Source organism: Aythya marila (genome assembly GCF_965140915.1).
Source record: "Aythya marila genome assembly, chromosome: 16".
Taxonomy (NCBI): Eukaryota; Metazoa; Chordata; class Aves; order Anseriformes; family Anatidae; genus Aythya; species Aythya marila.
Window position 1 is genome coordinate 1259717 of NC_139057.1, and position 18029 is coordinate 1277745.

Below are 18029 nucleotides of genomic sequence, written 5' to 3' on the forward strand. Positions count from 1 at the left end.
CACCCGCATCGCATGCAGCAGACCCCGCGGCACACACCGGACACACGTCACGCTCAGCGGACCCGCACTGCCTGCACCAGCACCCCGGGGTGGGCACCGGACCCACAGCCTCTGCAGCAGACTCACTGCACACACCCACGGCACGCCACTGGCCCCGCATCGCAAAGACTGGACCCGTGCGGCATCCACCAGACCCCCACGGCATGCATCAGACACATGTCGTGGTCACCAGACCCCCATCACCTGCACCAGACCCATATGGCATGCACCAGACCCCCATCACCTGCCCCAGACCCCCACCCCACTCACCAGACCCCCCCTGCATCCCCCAGCCCCATACGGCACACCCCGGACCCCCACCGCACGCACTGGACACACCCTGCATGCACCAGACCCTCCCCGCGGGCACCGGCCCCGCATCTGCTCCCTGCAGAGCCCAAACGTTTCTCCCAGCTCTGCGGGGCGTTGCAGGAGCTGGAGCTGCTGGGCGATGGCGATTTTATTGCTTAATGGCCTGTAGCTCCGTCTCCGAAGGGATACAGAAAACGCACGGGGTGATGGATGAGCCCTGCGCTCCTTTTCTCTCCTCCCCGCAAGGTCAGTGCTGCCCGCCCGTAGGAACCCGCTGCTGTGCGTTTGTTGTGCCTGGGAAGTGGCAGTGCGCCCACCCCCGCTAGGAAACGTGTGGGTCGTGTCGTGACCTTGTGCGAGGAGGGGAAAATGATGCTTTGCAGGGCTCCGGGGGTCCCTGGGCTGCGAGCTTCTCCGCCTGGGCTCAGAGGGGGGCAGTGCCCGCGCTGGGGGGTGTCGGCGGCAGAAAGCCAGGGTGATCCAAGCGGCGTGCCATTAAATGTGCCATTAAATGTGCTGTTAAATGTGCCATTAAACGTGCTGTTAAATGGGCCGGGACCTCATCCTCCACCACCACCACCACCACCTTTCCCAGCCCCGATTCGAGGTGGATCCGTGGCTAGGGCAGGCGTCCTTCCGCCACGCCGAGGCTGCGTGTGCGCGGAGGGGAGGAGTAGCTGAATTTCTCTCCCATATCGCTGCCTTCCTACCCCGAAGGAGAGCTCTCTCCTCTCTGCTTGCTGGTCCTCAGCTCGGCTCCAAGCACAGGAGGGGCTGAGAGCTGTAACTGCCCCCCCGCCTGCTGTCCTGTCAGCCTGGGCTGCGACTGGAGTGCCTGGGTGCCAGGCACCCTGCTCCTGCCCTCCACACAGTCGCTGCCACCGTGGGGTTTGTACCAGGCTCTTTTCCCTTTCCTTCTGGGGGTGCAGCTCAGGACCAGCCTGGTCCCATGGCTCAGGCCCCGTGGGGCTCCCTCGGGGAGCCAGGAGGTGCCGCGAGTGCCCCCGTGGCCGTGCTGGGTTGGAGAGCCTGGGAAAAGGGGTGAGGAGGGGAGCGCACGGGGGCTCGCCACAGCATGGGAAGGTCAGCTGGAAAAGTGGTGAGCTGCATGACCCGGCCTCTAATGGTCTCTATTTTCCTGTAATCTCTGGGTGTAAGCTCAGCATTTTATAACAAAACAAGAGAATAAAAGGAAATACTGCCGTGTTTCGTGATGCGCTATAACAACTCTTAGCAGAATGGATTTTTTGGCGGTGTTGCATAAACCTCCCGTGCGTTTTGCCCCGAGCCCTCTGCATCTGCCCTGCGCAGCCGGCGGGTGAGGGTCTGCCTGCTTTGGGACCCAGGTCCCTGCTGGAGCAGGTTTCCAAGCCCCCAGGGACCTCGCTGCCCCCCTGCAAGCTGCCAAGCAGGAGCGAAGCAGCCCCTAACCCTGACGGAGGTGGCGAGGGAGCACGGCACAAAGTGGGCACCGGGGTGGCCTTGGCTTTTACAATTTACTCGGTGAATTTCCCCTGGTGTCTCTGTCCCCAAAAGCCCCCCTGGGGCTGAAGCAGGAGCGCGGTCGTGGTCCCGGCCGTGCACCAGGCTGGGTGTGATACCGACAGCTGCTGGTCTGGGGGTCCCCTGGGGACCCCTCCCTGCCCATACATCTCATCATCAGCCCTGATGGCCTCATCCTGCTCCTCCCCACAGCCTCCCAGACAGGTCCCGGGTCCCCTTTTACACCCCAAAGGATTCTGGCCCCACTGCTGTTTTCTGGGCCGCAGCACCCACTTTGTCCCAAGCGCAGCTCGTGGCTGTTTACCACGCTTCGTGCTTTGTTTATTTGTAGCGTGAAGGAAAAGCAAAGCCAGAGAGGGCTCCTCGCGATGCTTTTCCTGCTCCTTGGGAAGCCAAAGCTGTGATTTGCCTTCCCTCTCGGCTCTCTGCTTTTGATGGGGTTGTCTCGGGGAGGCTGGAAACGCCGCAGCAGCCCCCAGCCCCGGGTGCCAGCGGGGTGCCACAGGGTGCTTGGTGCCCCCGCGGCAGAGCAGGGCAAGGAAACCAAGGAAACGTGCGGCTCAGCCAGCGGAGGAGCGACACCAAACCCTTCTCGTGGGGCTTTGGAGAGGCCTGGTGAGGTGTCTGGGCACCCCCCCAGCCCAAACACGTCCCTTCGCCTCGCCGCAGCGCGGATCTGCGCCGACAGCCCCGGGTGCCGTGCGTGTGCTGCATCTGTCTGGGGCTCGGCCAGCCCCGTTTTTGGGGCCGTTTTTGCAGCTATTTCGAGCCCTGCGTGGGTGGCACGCGGCAAAGGCAGGCTGCTAGCACCGCGCTGAGGAAAATCCGGCGTCTGTCCCGGTTCGCCGGGAGCAGCGAGGCGAGCAGGGAGCATGTTCACCCCGGGGGGGTTGGCGACAAGAAGAAGCAGCAGGCGAGAAAACCGGGGAAAGCCGAGCGGCGGCTGGCAAGGCACCGCGCCGGGAGGCAGCCACCGCAGCGCCAGGGCTGGGATTCGGGCTGCGAAACGAGCCCGCCCGCCCCTGCGTGCCCACCACACGTTCCCCGGGGAGGACAGGATGAGCTGGTGGGGCAGCTCGGGGCAGGGCAGCAGCCGGTCTTACTGCGGGCGTGGAGAAATGGAGAGAGAGGCGAGGTGTCTCCGGAGCTGGCAGGAGTGAACTCGGGAGCCTGCGATAGCGAAAGCCCTGGGGGAAGGAGCTGAGGAGCCTTCAGAGGCCTCACCGGGGTTCCTTGGCACCGTTTGCCGTGCAGGAAGGAATGTAGGAGGGAGAGTGAAGCTGGTCCAGCCCCGTCTTTCCATCGCTGGCTCAGCGGGGAACCAGCCTGGCATGGGGAGGTGGCAGCGGTCGAGCCAAAGAGATTTCCCTGCAGGGCAGCAGCTCTGAAGTGAAGGCTGAGCTGCTCATCCTGGGGAAATCCTCCTCGGAGCTTCGGCTCGCCCTTCCCAGCGCTCTGCCCCCCTCCTCCCTTTGCATCATCATCACTGCATGGTTTTTAGGTCGGTGGTGGTGGGAGCCTGCATCCCTGTGCGATGTCCCTGCAGTGCCCGGAGCCCTCTGGGGGGGGGAGGCCTTGGCCCTGGGAAGCCACTGGGGGGGCTCAGGTGGGTGCCCTGAGCTGGTGGGGAGATGCTTTGTGCAGTGTCCTGGGGTGCTGGTGCCTGGCACTGCTACCGGTGCAGGCGTCAGCACCAGCAGCCCTCTGAGCCCTGCCTGCTGCTGACCGCAGCGGTTTGGGGAGGCGCTTCCAACGTGGTCACGGCCAGAAAAAGGGGAGGACGGCTGTGACGGCCACGGGCACGGAGGCTGTGAGCATCTGGGCAGCAGGCGGAGGTCGCTGGGTGCTGCAGGGTCCCCGTCCCCACGCGGGCTCCAGCACCCATTTCTTGCGGTGCTGCCGCAGCCCAGGCTCGCGGGGTCAGGCTGGGAGGTTTATGGGGAGCTTTGCTCTTGGTTGGCTCTGGGAGGCAGGATTAGAGCTCATCCTGCTGCTCCCCCAAGCCCCATTTTGGCCCGGGCAGCAGCTCCGGCTCCTCCACACCAGGATTTGCCAGCACGCCCCGAATCTCATTCCCGTTGTGGGGCTCAGGTGCAGCTTTGTGGTGCCGGGGACGAGCCGCTCGGGGTCTGCGCCGCGGGCACGTCTCTGCTGGGGCACAACCCGCTGCCTCCAGCTCTGTAAGCAGCATCCCACCAGCAAGGGATCCTCCCATGGTTTGTCTGTGCCCTGCTAGGCATTCCTCCTGTTCCTCCTGCTGCAGAAAAAGATGGAAATAAGGTCTTGGTCAAGGAGGTCTCGAGCTCCGTTGCGCAGCCCAGCACGGTGAAGCTTTGCTGGGTCCTGCTCTGGGTTCACCCCTTGCACGATTCGGGCTGTGCAGCCGGCTGCAGCACGCCATCCTGCTGGGCCCTAGGTCTCCTCTCCCACTGCCCAGGCTCCTGATGCTCATTTCTGTTTCTTTTTGGGGTGCAGAGCCGCTGCTGGAGCTGCCTGGTGGCGCAGGACCCTCTGCCCCCTGCGCTTCTGACATGGAGAAACGAACCCGCCCATCCCCTGCCCTAGCACGGGTCGCCTTCCACCCCGATGTTTTTATGGGATTTCTTCTCTCCTGCAGCTTTGCTCTGACTCCTTTCAGAAGCCTCCTGCCTTGGATGATTTGGGATTGCTGTGACCTGCTCTCCGTCACCCCGCTGCGTTTCCTGGCCCTCCCCGCGGCCGCTCGCGGCTGCCATTGTCTTCCTGGCTGGCGAGCGCACAGCGCGCTCGGGGCCTCGCTCATTTATCTTTGAACACTTTCCATTTCCTCTCTGTGTATTTCTCCTAATGCCTAATGGACGAGCCGCCGCCGCAGAGAGCCAGAGCCGCTGTGCACGGGCTGCCTGCCACGGCGGCGCTGGGAAAGCTCTCGCCCAGGCTGCCACCAGCGGCACGCGGCGTTTCGGCTCCAGGCTGGCTGGGGCGATGTTTCTGCCCCTGAAAATCCCCTCCTGGGTGCTGGGCAGCTGCCCGGCGGAGCACAGAGCGGACAGGCTCAGTCCCTGTGTCAGTTTTCCCCCTGGAAAGCCCTGGCTGGGGTTGCAGCAGAGCTCCCTGCGCTCTTGCCGTGCTGGGGAGCTGCAGCGGGGTCCTTGCTTCTCGTGCCTCTCTCACATTCAGAGAGCTGAGGTTGTCCCGTGCTGCCACGGCAAGGCTCGCTCCTCACCGTAGGTCCTCGCCCTGCTTCCCACAGTTGTTTTAGTTCTGCCTGCAAACAGTAATTACCTCGGCCCTCAGAGGCAGGGCATTACCACAACCACTTGGGATCGGGGTGGTGGCTTTGGCCCCGAGTCTGCCAAACCTGCCCGACCTTGGCAGCCCCCAGGCACTCACTGGAGCCCCACTGCAGACCCAGCCCGTGCCATGAGGGTGCTGAGTGCCACACGGAGGGCTCCCTTCCAAGCAGAGCCTCATTGTGCACCCTTAACCTTGCAGTGGAGCAGGAGGCAGCGGCGCTGCCGGGTGCTGCTCGGCCGCCGTGAGCCAGCGCACGCTGCTCGGGGCTGCGAGAGGGCCAGGAGTTAATCTGTGCGGCTGCAAATCCCCACAAAGCCCTGCCCGGGGGCTGCTCGGGGGAGCGGGGTGACATTAGAGGAGCAGGGACAGGCTGTGCCGTGCTGCAGTGCGCGGCGCTGCCGGAGGGCCAGGCTCTGCTGGATGCTGATTCACGCTGCTGCAGCAGCACAGCCCCGCGGCCGCGCACGCTGCCGGTCCCGGAGCTCTGACCCAGAGGGGCTCAGCACCACTGCTCCTGCCCCAGGACTTCCCCCCGTGCACATCCAGGACCCCCAGACCCTCTGGGGCTGGACCCCCGGGTGCTGAGCGTGGAGCTCGCCACGGCTGCGCGCTGCCAGCCCTTCTGCTGCAGCTCCCTGAGCCCGTCGGAGCCCTGCTTTGGGGAGCAGGTAGCAGCAAAACCTGGGGAGAGACATGGGGGGGGAGCTCGGTTTTGGGCAGGGATTAGCCTGGGAGAGAAAATCTGGGATTGCCAACGCCAAAGGCCACATCGGGTGCGAGCTGGCAGGGCGCCCTCCTTTCCTCCAGCCTCCCCCCCCCTCTCTCCCTGCTTCTCTCCCTCCCCGGGAGCGGAGCCCAAGCAGCACTCAGCGCTCCCAACCCATTGATTTCCAGCTCCCATCGCTGGGGCTGCTCGGGGCTGAAGCTGCCAAAATCTGGGACAGATGCTGCCAGCTTGAATATGCCAGGGGTGGGGGTCCCACACGGTGCCCCCCGCTGTCCCCAGCAGCCCGCGAGCACGGGATCCAGCCGACAGCACCGGACCCCTGGGTCTGCCCTATTTATTGACAGGCAAAGATCTGGGGTTCTCACGGGCTTAGGGCTGCTGCTGCATCACGCAGGGATCCGTGCTTCCTTACCTGCTTTCCCTGCTGAACGGGTGATCCTGGCTTAATTAATGACAAGCAAGAAATGTCCCAGCCCGCAGCAGGGACAGCAGCGTGCCACGGTCACCAGTGGGGTGGGACATGGCGAGGCGCAGGGCTGGGTGTCAGGGCCACGAGGTTTCACCCCATTTCTGCCCAGGAACACTCGGGTGGGCGTCTGGGCTGCTTCTGCTTGGCCTTGCAATGAATAAAGCCCTCACCCCGGGTGTGCTGCTGGGGCAGGACCCCGTGCACACAGCATCCCGGCGTTTGTGGGCCGTGAGAGGCTGGCAGAGAGCAGAGCTGGGATGTGCACGGGATGCAGCCCACGTCCGTCCCCATAAAGGTGACCCCGAGGCTTAAATCGATGCCCTCGTGCTGGGGCTGACCTCTGTGTGGGTGTTTCCCCACCCTGACCTCCTCTCTCTGTTGCGTTTACCCCGCAGTTCCCCCGCGCCCAGGACCCGCGGCACCGTGGCCATGTCTCTGCCGGGGAGCAGACGCTCGTCCACCGGATCCCGAAGGTGAATATGCTTCAGCCTCTCGTCCCCGGAGCCCGGCCGGCTCTCCTCGTGGTTAGCAGCAGGGCAGGAGCCTCCCCGTCCTCCCGTGCACCCAGCCCGGGGCTGCTGCTCCATGGCACGGCCGCCCAAACCTGGGTTTGGGGCGCCGCATGGCACCGCTGCACCGCGTCCCCGTCTCCGCATGGAGCACCCCCAGCACCGCACCCCGTCCCTCTCTGTGTGTCTCTGACCTCCCCATGTCATCGATAACTTGGTCCTGGGATCAATCCTTGGTCCCAGGATCAGCTCTTTGGGATCTGGGTCGAGTTCTTGGTCCCGTCTGCCAAAGGCAGGTGCCGGAGGGGGCCCCATCCCCAGCCAGCGGCGTGAGGGCGCAGGGGGCAGGCGGTGACACCGGGGGGTGCACACCCCTGGGAAGGTCCCTCCTTGGGCTCCAGTGATAGAAAGCAAAAGGGAAAAAGCGATTAAAAAAAGGCATTTATTCCCCTCTGAGTATTTCCACGTCCTGGGCTGCAGGTTTGGAGTGAGGGGCTGCAGCCAGCGCCGGCACCAAAAGGCAGCGTGGGCGCCACAGCAAAGCTCTGCCCCCGGGGTGGGGCTCCTGGTGCCGGTTCCTGGGGTCTGGGGGTGCCCAGGGGGGTGCCAGATTTTGGGGAGGGGAGCGGGTGGGCAGCCCCCCTGCCCTGCCTTTGCGCCCGTCAGCGTGTCCGTGCCATTTTGATCCCCGCTGTTTGTTTTGTCCTTTTGTCTTGTGCGCTCTCGGCGTGGTGGTTTGGCAGTCGCGGGCTTTATGGACGGAGTGGCTTGGCCTCCTTCTTTAAGTCTTCGGCGCCCTCAGCCACTCGGCCTGAGACACAGCCTCTTCTCCCTGCCTCCAGGCGCCCCTCGCCCCCCGGGAGGGACACCTACGGCACCTCCTCGCTGAGCAGCAGCAGCAATTCTGGCTCCTGCAAGGGCAGCGACAGCAGCCCCACCCCAAGGTAACCCATCGCCCGCAGCCCCCTCATGGCACCCATGGGAGCTCTGCCCCCAGTGCTGCCGGAGCACCCCCGGGGCAGGGGCTGCAGAGCGAGGCTGTGCTGCTGCCGTGGCGGCTTGGCGAGCTGCCCGTGGGGCTGCGAGCCCCCTGCCGCCCTCCCCAGCACCCCCCCGCTGCCGTTGTTGTGTCTCCTTTCCCTCCCGTCCTTCCCGTGGCTGTGGCTTGCGCGCTGCACGCATCCCCCCCCCCCGCTGCGCCCCGGCTCGTTTCGGGACAGGAGGTGCAGTGGCGGGGCTTTGTTTCATCCCCTTCGTGCTGTGGGGCAGGGTTTGGGGCTGCCTGTGCCTTGCACCAAGCTGGGGCTGCCCCCACCAGCCCCCAGCCACGTTCCAGCTCCCGGAGGTGGCACCAAATCTGGGAGGCAACGACGGGTCTGGGGACAAGCTGGGGAACGGAGACGGTGCCGGAGCAGGGGTGGGGTGGCCACGGGTATTGCGAGGCCCCGTTCTGCCTGGCTGCCCCTCACGGAGCTGCTGCGATGGGCAGAGGGCTCAGACCACCCCGCTGCGACCTGCGGGGGCTTTGGTTCACCCTGCTGCACTGCGACAGCTCCTCGTGCTGCCCGCAGGTCCCTGCGCCTCCCCCTGCTCCTCTCGTGCACCCCCGGAGCTGCAGCCGCTCCCCATCCCCTCCTACTCCTGGCCACCCCCTGCTTGCCCCGGGCTTTAAACCAGTGCCACCAGCCTCATCTGTCCTGGTGGCAACACAAGAAGGGCCCCGAGGTGCTGCACCACGTGCTGGGTGCCCCGGCTTGCTCTCCACGGGCTCCCCAGACCTGCTCCATCCTGAGCCATCCCATCGCGCATCCTTCAGACCCTCATCCGACGGGCCTGATCCCACCCTGGGGTCTCCCCCCTCGTTGTGCGTTCCCCAGCAAGCTTGCTCGGGGCCCCCAGCACCACCAGCACCCTGCTCTGCTCGTGCAGGGCCTCGGAGAGCCACCGCCGAGCGGTGCCCAGGGTGGCACGGCCGCCTTGCCGCCCGCATCCCTTCCCCTCCCACCCGTGGGGCTCTTTTGGGGTGCTTGACGGGGCTGGCACCACCCTACAAAAGAGACAGCAGCCTCTCCGCCAAGCCCCACGCTGGCGGTGGGTGACGGCCGTGTCCCCGCAGGCGCTCGGCCAAGTACAACCTGTGCAGCGACAACCACGGCATAAAGCCGCCCACGCCGGAGCAGTACCTGACGCCCCTCCAGCAGAAGGAGGTCTGCATCCGGCACCTCAAGGCTCGCCTGAAGGACACGCAGGAGCGGCTGCAGGACAGGTGAGCCCCGCGCCGTCACCCCCAGTGCGCTGCAGGACCCGGCTGCCCGTGTCCCCTCGGTGACACCTCGCCCTCGGGTTCGTGCCCACCCTGTTCCTAGGGAGCACCACGGGGCTGCAGGGCATCGCGGGCGCAGCTCCCCCCCTGTTCTCTTCCCATGCAATCCGAATTCACTGCCAACCCGGCGAGCAGATTTCGGGGCTGCAGAACTTGTAAATCTCACCGGAGGTGACTGTGCCTCTTCCCTTCGCCGCCGGTTTTTCCCTCCCACAGTTTTTTTCTGGATCGCAGCGTGACGGAGTGGCTGAGCTCCATCTGCTCCTCGCTGCCTCCCCAGCTGCCGTGCGCCCGCCTTGGGCACCTGCCTGGCCCCATGCAGCCCTCTCCAGCCCCTCCATGAAGGGGCCGGGCACCTCTCCCGGGGGTCCCTGAGCCTCTGGACCCAACCCTGGGTCCCAACCGTGGGTTTTTCAGGGTGGTCTCACCCCAAATCACTGCTCCAAGCACCGATGATAATGGCTGGGCACGTGAGCGCTCGGCTCCGTGGCATCCCCAGCGCTGTCGCGGTGCCCTGGCACGGCAGGGACCTTGGTGACCCTCTGCGTGCCCACGCACCCACCCCTGTCTCTTGCAGGGATGCTGAGATCGAGGACCTGAAAACGCAGCTGTCGAGGATGCAGGAGGACTGGATCGAGGAGGAGTGCCACCGCGTGGAGGCCCAGCTGGCGCTGAAGGAGGCGCGCAAGGAGATCAAGCAGCTGAAGCAGGTGATCGACACGGTGAAGAACAACCTGATGGAGAAGGACAAGGGCCTCCAGAAGTACTTCGTGGACATCAACATCCAGAACAAGAAGCTGGAGACGCTGCTGCACAGCATGGAGATCGCGCAGAACGGGGCGCTGAAGGAGGAGGGGGCCGGCGAGTCGGCAGGGGGGTCCCCAGCCCGCTCCCTCACCCGCAGCTCCACCTACACCAAGCTGAGCGACCAGGCGGCCGGGGACCGCAACGTGGGCGGCTCGCAGACCATCTCGGTGGACGAGGGGGCCGACAGCGGCTTCGCGGGGGCGGACGAAGCCCCCGGCCGCCCGGACTTGCTGGAGGGGGGAGAGCCGTGCGCCCGGCTGCCCGCCAGCTCCACCTACGAGAAGCTGCTGGGGCTGCGGGGCGGCGTGGAGGCGGGGGTGCAGGCCAGCTGCATGCAGGAGCGAGCCATCCAGACGGACTTTGCGCACTGCCAGCCCGACCTGGACACCCTCCTGGAGAAGGTGATCAAGTCCCAGGCTTGCAGCTTGGGCAGCCCCACCTCCGCCTGGGTCTCCGAGTTGGAAGACGGCTGCGAGCAACCCAACCCCGCCGGGGCCATGGACCTGGTGGCCGCGGACCCCGAAACCGTGCCGGCGGAGGCGGGGACCCCCCACAACAACCCCACGGTGCAGCAGCCCCACGGCACCGGCTCGTCCGTGGCCATCACCTGCGTGGCGGCGGCGGCGGCGGCGGCGGCGGAGGTGGAGGAGGAGGCGACGGAGGCGAGCTGCGACGCCGCAGCCCCGGCCAAGAGCTACTGGAGCCGCCACTTCCTCGTGGATCTGCTGGCCGTGGTGGTGCCGGCGGTGCCCACGGTGGCCTGGCTGTGCCGCTCGCAGCGCCGGCAGGGCCAGCCCATCTACAACATCAGCTCGCTGCTGCGGGGCTGCTGCACCGTGGCCCTGCACTCCATCCGCAGGATGGGCTGCCACGCCGTCGGCACCCCGGGGGGCAGCGCCCAGCCCTGACCCCCACCCCGTCCCCAAATCACCGCCGCCGCCACCCCCAGCCCGCCCCCACGGACCCGACCGTGCTGATTGTAAAGCCCCGTGCCGGCGTTGTCCCCGCTCCCCGGTGGGGGCACCTCTGGGGGCACCTCGTCTCCTCCGGCTCCTTATGCAACCCCAAGGAGGGGGCAAAAAGGGGCGCGGGGTGGGGTTGGGGGGGTTCTGCTGCTGCTCTGACACCTCTGTCCCAAAGGGTGCCAAGGACCGTTCGTGGAGGGGCGGTGACACACGGGATGGCCAAACCCTGTGCCACCCCCCGGCACGACTGTGGGGGTGCCACCCCGCTGGGGGGGTCACTTCATTGCACTTGCTTTCTTTTCGGATGTCCCCATGTGGCCCAGGGGACAGCTCTCTGATGGCGAGGAGCCGTCGGGCACCGGGGGGGCCAGCATGGGGCCGTGGTGGATCCCCCGACCCCCCATGGGCACCTTCCTTGCGCCGGGTGCAGCTCCGCACACCGACGGCAAATTGCGGCTGCTGGCGGGGGGGGCCAGCGGGGAGCCCCCGGATAACTGAGACGGAATCGGGTGGAATTGGATGGAATTGGATGAAATCGGACGGAATTGGGTGAAATTGGGTGGAACTGGCTATACCATTGGATATACCTCACGCGTCAGAGCAAGGCTGAGCCGCCCGCGGCGCCGTCGGTCCCGTACCGCTCGTTCGTTTGCTTTGCACTAGGGTCACTTTTTTTTTTCTTCTGGTAAGGACAAAAGCCCTGGGGTGGGGGCCCAGGTGGTGGGGGGGGGGGGTGAGGATGAGCCGACCCCATTGCTGGCAGAGCCCAAGGGAACGGGGGTCCCAGCACCGGTGCTGGTGTGGGGCTGGGACCCTCGGTGTGGGCAGCGGCGATGCCACGGGTTTGGAGGGGCACGGGCAGGGCCAAGCTCCCTCGTCCACCCCCGCCCGGCCACAACACCCCCCCCCCTTGCTGGCAGCCTCCAGAAAATGCCTTTTTTTTTCTTTTTTTCTTTCTTTTTTTTTTTGTTTTGAAAAGCAAAGACAGCAAAGGTTGGTCAGCGGGGGCCGGCGAGGCACCAGACTTCAGGCTCCCTCCTGGGTGTGCCGAGGGGCGCGGGCCCCGGCCCCCACCACGAATGTCTGCGGCTCCTTCGTGACTTGAATTAACAATGTGTCCCCCCGCCTGGCCCCCCAGCTCCGTTCTAGCACCCATGGGTGCTGCAGGAGCTGGCGACGCTCATGGGGCCCCGGCTGCTGCCCACTCGCCTTGGCCCCCGCCGTGTCCTGCATGCCCCGAGCCTCCCCGCGCCCCCCCTGTCCGTGGGGCCGGGGGGGGGCACCGTGTAAAATATTCGGGGAGAAGCGGTGGGAACGCAGCCAGGATATCAGCCTCTCGTGCAATGTAGTTGTGGATCCGTGTACGCGTCTGTCCGACTATCCAAAGCTTTGCCAAGAAATAAATGTAACGACTATATTTGAAAGACAAATCTATATAATATATTTTTTAAATACAGAAGTGAAAAAAAAAAAAAAAGCTGTAACCTTCCCCCCCCCCCACCCTCTCTTCTCTCGTTCTCCACTGTCCTGTACTCGCTGTCTGTGGTGGATGTAATAAACGTCGCTGGGTCTGTGTCTGCTTTCGCTGGAGCCAGCTTTTGGCATCTGCCCCGAGGGCAGCTGAGTGGCCACAGGGGACACGAGGGGACGTGGGGGGGGACCCTGGGACAAGGGGGGGCAGCGTGGAGGTGGGGGCACCTTCCCCATCCCCGCTGCTGAGAGCGAGGATGTGGGACGGCGCTGGGCTACCCTGCGCTGCCCTGCAGCCCCAGGCTCTTTATGGGTTTCTGTGCTACAACAGCTACTTTGGGGGGCTGCAGGGGTCCTTTCTAGGGTCCCTCCGAGCCCCCCCACTTCCAGGCTCGGCCGGGGGGGTGCCCACACCGGTGTCGGGACGGCGGCGATCGCATCAGAGGTCGGGGATGGAGTGGTCCATGGACGACTTCACCAGCCCCGCCGACAGCCTGGGCGCAGGGGGGTTGCTCAGAGGAGAGCCCCCAGGTCCCCACGGGGGTAACCCTGGGGCTTTTTTGGGGGACAAACAAGGGACAGGGGGTGTGGGAACCCCCCGGTCTCACCGTTTGACCATGTGCTCGTAGATCACGGCGGGGATGATGGTCAGAGTGACGACGTTCCCCGCGTCCGCCAGCACCTCCATGAGCTGCTTATCCTGGGGGCGAGAGGGTGGTGGGAGGCGAGCGGTGGCCCCCGTGGCCCCCCCCCCAGCACAGCAGCTCGCAGTGCCTGCCCTGGCCACATCCCGGGCACAGGACAGGTGTGTTTTGCACAGATGGTTGTGCAAAAACTAAAAACTAAAAGGGATAAAAACGCGGGGGTGCAACAACCCAACCTCCCCAACCCACACCTCCCCCGGGGTGGCAACACCCTGATGGCTCCGAGTCTTTAAATCCTGCTGTTTGAACCCAAAAAAGACCCCACAAAAGGCCGCAGGGCAGCACCTCACTGCCAGCAGCCACGTTTTGGGGTCCCCACCTTCATGCCGATGACGTTCTGGCCGTTGACCTCGCAGATGTAGTGGTGGGTCAGGAGGCCGTTGCGGGCGGCCGAGCTGTCCTTGGCCAGCGACACGATCTTCCCCTTCTTCACCACGACGCCCACGTGGCCGGTGCTGTCCTTGTGCACCGTGACCGTGCGCTGGAACGGCCTGAGGGGACAGCGGGCTCAACGCCAGCCCCGTGCGTGGCACCGTGCGCCCAGGGGTCCCACCCCCCCGGTGCCGCTCACCTGTCCCGCACCACCATGACGATTTTCTCCGGGGACGCCTTCTTCAGCGCCCGGTGCGCCTTGTCGCTGCTCCAGCCCGTGCAGTTCTTGCCGTCGATCTGCAGGATCTGGTCGCCGAAGCGCAGCCCCACCAGCGAGGCCGGCGAGTTGGCCTTCACCAGCTGCACGAAGATGCCCTGGGGACGAGCGGGGAGCGATGGCACGGGGCTGGCACCGGGGACCGGGTGGCCGTGCCGTGCTGTGGTGTGCCAGGCTGTGCAGCGGTGCACCGTGCCATGCCGTGCTGTGCCGTGCGATGGTGCAGCCCACCGTGCTGTGCCGTGCCATGGAGCACCACACCGTGGAGCACCACGCCGTGCCATGCCATGCTGTGCCATGCCATGCCATGCCATGCCATCCTGTGCCATGGAGCACTGTGCCATGCCATGGAGCACCGTGCCATGCTGTGCTGTGCCATGCCATGCCGTGCCGTGGAGCACCATGCCGTGCCATGCCGTGCCATGCCATGCCGTGCCATGCCATGCCGTGCCATGCCGTGGAGCACTGTGCCATGCCGTGCCATGCCATGCCATGGAGCACTGTGCTGTGCCATGCTATGCCGTGCCATGCCATGGAGCTCCACACCGTGCCGTGCTGTGGAGCACTGTGCCGTGCCATACCTTGCCATGCCATGCCATAGAGCACCATGCCATGCCATGGAGCACTGTGCCATGCCGTGCGATGCCATGCCATGCCATGATATGCCGTGGAGCACCGTGCCATGCCATGCTATGCCGTGCCATGCTATGGAGCACCGTGCCATGCCATGCTATGCCATACCATGCCATGCCATGCTGTGCCATGCCGTGCCATGCCCTAGAGCACTGTGCCATGCCATGGAGCACCACACCGTGCCATGCCCAGCCCCACACCAGCCCAGCCCCTCACCTGGTCGATGTTTCTCAGCTGCAGCCCCGTCTTGCCCCTCTCGTCCTTGCAGAGGTGGATCTCCCGCACGCCCGGCTTGATCTCCGCCCGCCGCAGCCCCGCGTTGTTCCCGCTCAGGGGGGCGACCAGCTGGCCCGGCAGGGGGCCGGCGGGGGTCAGCGCCTGCGTTGGAGCCAGATTTCAGCGGGGCCAGCAGGGGTGCAGGGCCCTGCGATGTCCCCAACCTCACATCAGCCCTCGGGGGACACCGTGCCCCTGCCCCGGGCAGGATGTGGCTGCGGGAGGGGACCCCCCGGGAGGTGTTTGTGGTTTTTTTTGGGGGGTCCCGGCACCCGGCAGGTGGGAGCCCCAGCCCGGACACCTACGGTGCTGCTGTCCGGGAAGAGTTTTTTCTGGATCTCTTCGCTGGAGAGAGCGAGTCCCATGTAGTCCTCCAGCTCCGCCAGGTTGGGGTACAGCATGGGCGGTGCTGTGGGGCACAGCGAGGGTGGCTTTAGTGGGGGGGGTCCCCAGTTTACAGCCACCCCCCCGCACACACATCGGGGAGCCCCCCAGGACCAGGAGCCAGCAACCGGCACAAGGGGCATGGAGAGAGCCCCCTCGGGATGAGCCAAAGGGGAGAAACCCCCAAACCCCATCCCCTACCCGTACACCAAGCTGTGGGGGGGTCTCTGCCGAGCCCCCCGCCCGTGGTGGGCGACCCCCCAACCCACACAGCCCCTCGACACCGAGGGCTGATCGTTACCAGAGGGGAGTTTTGGCTTCTCCGTGAGCACCGTCGTGGCGGGAGTGCCGACACCAGCGGCTGCCTGCGCCTGGCGAGAGAGGGGGGGGTGCTCGGGGTGAGCCCCTCGGTGTCAGTCCCTCCCCACCCCATAGGGACGTCGATCTGACACCAACCTGCAGGACCTGGTGGCCTTTCATGTCCTCCAGCGAGGGGTAGAGCGTTGCCATCGCTGCTGCTGCTGCTGCGCCCGTGTCCTGGGACAGGAACGGGGACGGGGTTGGGGCAGTTTGGGGACGGGGGCGCCTCTCCCCGAGCATCCCTCGTGGCCCCACGGGGAATGGCACCGGGACAGGAGCCTGCCTTAACCCCAACCCCAGCTGCTGCCCCCACAAAGCTGGGGCTCGCCCCGCTCCCTGCGTGCCTGGCTCCGTGCCCTGGCTGTCACCCACGGGCTCTGGAGTGACTCAGGGCCGTGTCACCGCCTCCGTCACCTCCCGGGGATGGGACACGGGCGGCCGCGTGCCGGGCACGAGCACGGGCACGAGCGTCCCGGTGGCTGCTGCTCCATGGGGAACCGACCCCGCCGTCCCCCGGCACCCATCGGGGCTGTGCCAACATCCCCAAACGTGGCAGGGAGACGTCCCCATGGGTGGTGTCCCCATGGGCACAGCCCTCCCCTCGCTGCCCCTCGCTGCCTTTCCCCCCTTTCCCCCAGCCCCCTCCACCCCAATGTCCCCGCGCGGTGCCCCCAAAAGCATCCCCCAAACCTCGGTGCGTTGGGGGGGGGACAAACCCAGACCCTGCTCTGACCCCTTGAGCCCCGTGGGAGCCGGGCAGGGTCCTGCCTGGCAGTGGCACCCCCAAGATGTGGGCAAGCCCCCCCCCAGGACCCAACCCAGCTCCCCCCAAGCCCGGATCACCCCAAACTCACCTGTGATCAGCTCCGGCTCCTGCGCGCACTGCCCCGTGCCTGGCCCCGGGGCTTTATAGCAGTGCCTGGCCCAGGGAGGAGCCTGGTGGCTTCAGCTGACTGCCACCACCCCCAGGTGAGGCACAGGTGAGGTGGAGGAAGAGGAAGATGAAGGCAACGCAGCCCGGAGAACCGATATCATGGGGGTTTCGGGGGGTGCTGACCCCCAGCCAGAAGCACGCGGGGATGGGGACGGGGCCGGGGGCAGCTTTCTGTGGTTCCAGCCACGCTGGGTGCTGCAGATTTGGGGCTGTGCACCCCTACGCCCACCACGGAGACCCCCACCCCTCCCGGCATCGCCACCCCAGGTGCCCCCAGCACCCTGCTGGGTGCCACCACGGTCACCGTGCCCCAGCCTGGGGCCACCACGGTCACCGTGTCTCCGGGGTGTGGGGTGGGCGCAGGGGGGTACCCGTGCCCGGAGCCCCGCGTGGGCGGCCGCCTCCCGTGACCCCAGTTTGGGGCACGTGGGGTTGACGTGCCCCATCCCACACCCTTCCATCCAGCCACCAGGCCCCGTGGGCACGTCCCAGAGCTGGGAAAACCGAGGCAGTGCCACGCTCGGTGAGTCAGGGCGCAGGCGGAGGGTGTCCCGCTGCCATGGGACATCGCCGCGTCACCCCGCTCCCCAATCCGTGTGGCACCGACCCACACGATGCCATCGTGTCCCCAGGTCCTCGGGGAGCAGAAATGGGGTCCCAAAGGCGCCCAGAACTGGTGGCAGCAGCCCGGGAACGGGGCCAACAGGAGCCGGGCACGTCCCAGCCCTGCCCGCCGGGCCAGGAGGAAGCGATTTATTTACTGGCGGTGGTTTTTTATTTATTTACTGGAGGTATTTTTAGCCTGGCCGTGCCCAGGACGGGAGCGGCCCCACGGCTGAGAAAACGGGGTCAGGAGCAAGCGTCGGGGAAGGGAGGCAGAGCCAGGAACCCTCCTGGATGGGACAGGTCCACGGGCAGGAGGCTGCGCCTGCCCCAGACACCGCACGGGGACGGGGCTGGGGGGGCCCTGGTGCAGGCTGAGGCTTCAGGGGGGCACGGGGAGAGCCTGGGGACACGCTGCTGGTGGCACACACACCTTGCACACACCTTGTGCACTCACACTCGCTCACACTTGCACACACACACTCCTTCTCCGTGTCCCCGGTGCCACCTCTCCGAGCCACCAGCCCCCTGGCCACGCAGCCCCTTGGACAGACGGCCAGGAGCAGCAGGACAGGAGGACAGGGACAGCCCCAAGCAGCCCCCTCCAGCCCCTTCCTCCTCCCAGCCCCCCCCTCGGTGCTGCCTTATCTCTGCTCCCAGCGCCTCGGCACAGCCTGGCACCGGTTAATAATTAAGGCAAAAGGCTGCAGGAAGAGAAACCCGAGCTCACCAGGAGTTTCCGCCCAGGTGCGGTCACCAGGACGCTTGGGAACATCCATCCCGAGGCACCCAGGCGAAAACGTTCCCAAATTGGGTGCTGCGGGCACCGGGAGCCCAGAGGGTGGCAGCCCAGCCTGCAGACTCTGCGTCTTCTCCCAAGGCACCAGCTCCCTCCAGCGCCTTTTCCAGCCTCCCCACAGCCCCCCTGAAACACGAACGTGGCTCCCACGGCCCCGCTGCAGCTCGGGGACTCGCCCCGGCTGCGTTATCGATCGCGGCAAACGGAGCAAAGGCCGGAACCAGGCACCAACCCTGGGGACCTTGAGCCTTGAATTCGATGTTCAGCCCCGTGCCCTGTGGGCTCCT

The 18029-nt window shown here is 66.0% G+C and overlaps 2 protein-coding genes across 2 annotated transcripts; one reads left to right on the forward strand and one right to left on the reverse strand.

The window, feature by feature from the left end:
- Positions 1-561: 561 nt before the first annotated feature.
- SNPH (syntaphilin) lies at positions 562-10873 on the forward strand (the record flags this gene model as incomplete). The annotated part of the gene is made up of 5 exons (XM_082772951.1): positions 562-597; positions 6722-6799; positions 7622-7779; positions 8952-9101; positions 9736-10873. 5 exons carry the CDS (start codon positions 562-564, stop codon positions 10871-10873), a joined length of 1560 nt encoding a protein of 519 aa, XP_082629077.1.
- Positions 10874-12448: 1575 nt separating this feature from the next.
- Positions 12449-15633, reverse strand: SDCBP2 (syndecan binding protein 2). The gene is made up of 8 exons (XM_082773006.1): positions 15503-15633; positions 15348-15417; positions 14968-15071; positions 14603-14764; positions 13676-13851; positions 13424-13595; positions 13009-13100; positions 12449-12894 (listed from the first exon to the last, which is right to left on the reverse strand). The coding sequence occupies exons 1-8, from the start codon at positions 15554-15556 to the stop codon at positions 12840-12842; spliced, it is 885 nt and encodes a 294-aa protein (XP_082629132.1). The 5' UTR covers positions 15557-15633; the 3' UTR covers positions 12449-12839.
- Between the last annotated feature and the right edge of the window lie 2396 nt (positions 15634-18029).

What these genes read in the sequence shown, in the direction of transcription:
- SDCBP2 (XM_082773006.1), bottom strand. Translation starts at nt 15,556, where the DNA reads ATGGCAACGCTCTACCCCTCGCTGGAGGACATGAAAGGCCACCAGGTC. An exon ending in AAGGCCACCAGGTCCTGCAG is followed by an intron (nt 15,418 to 15,502) that starts GTTGGTGTCAGA and finishes CTCTCTCGCCAG; the next exon opens with GCGCAGGCAGCCGCTGGTGT. An exon ending in GTCATGGTGGTGCGGGACAG is followed by an intron (nt 13,596 to 13,675) that starts GTGAGCGGCACC and finishes CTGTCCCCTCAG; the next exon opens with GCCGTTCCAGCGCACGGTCA.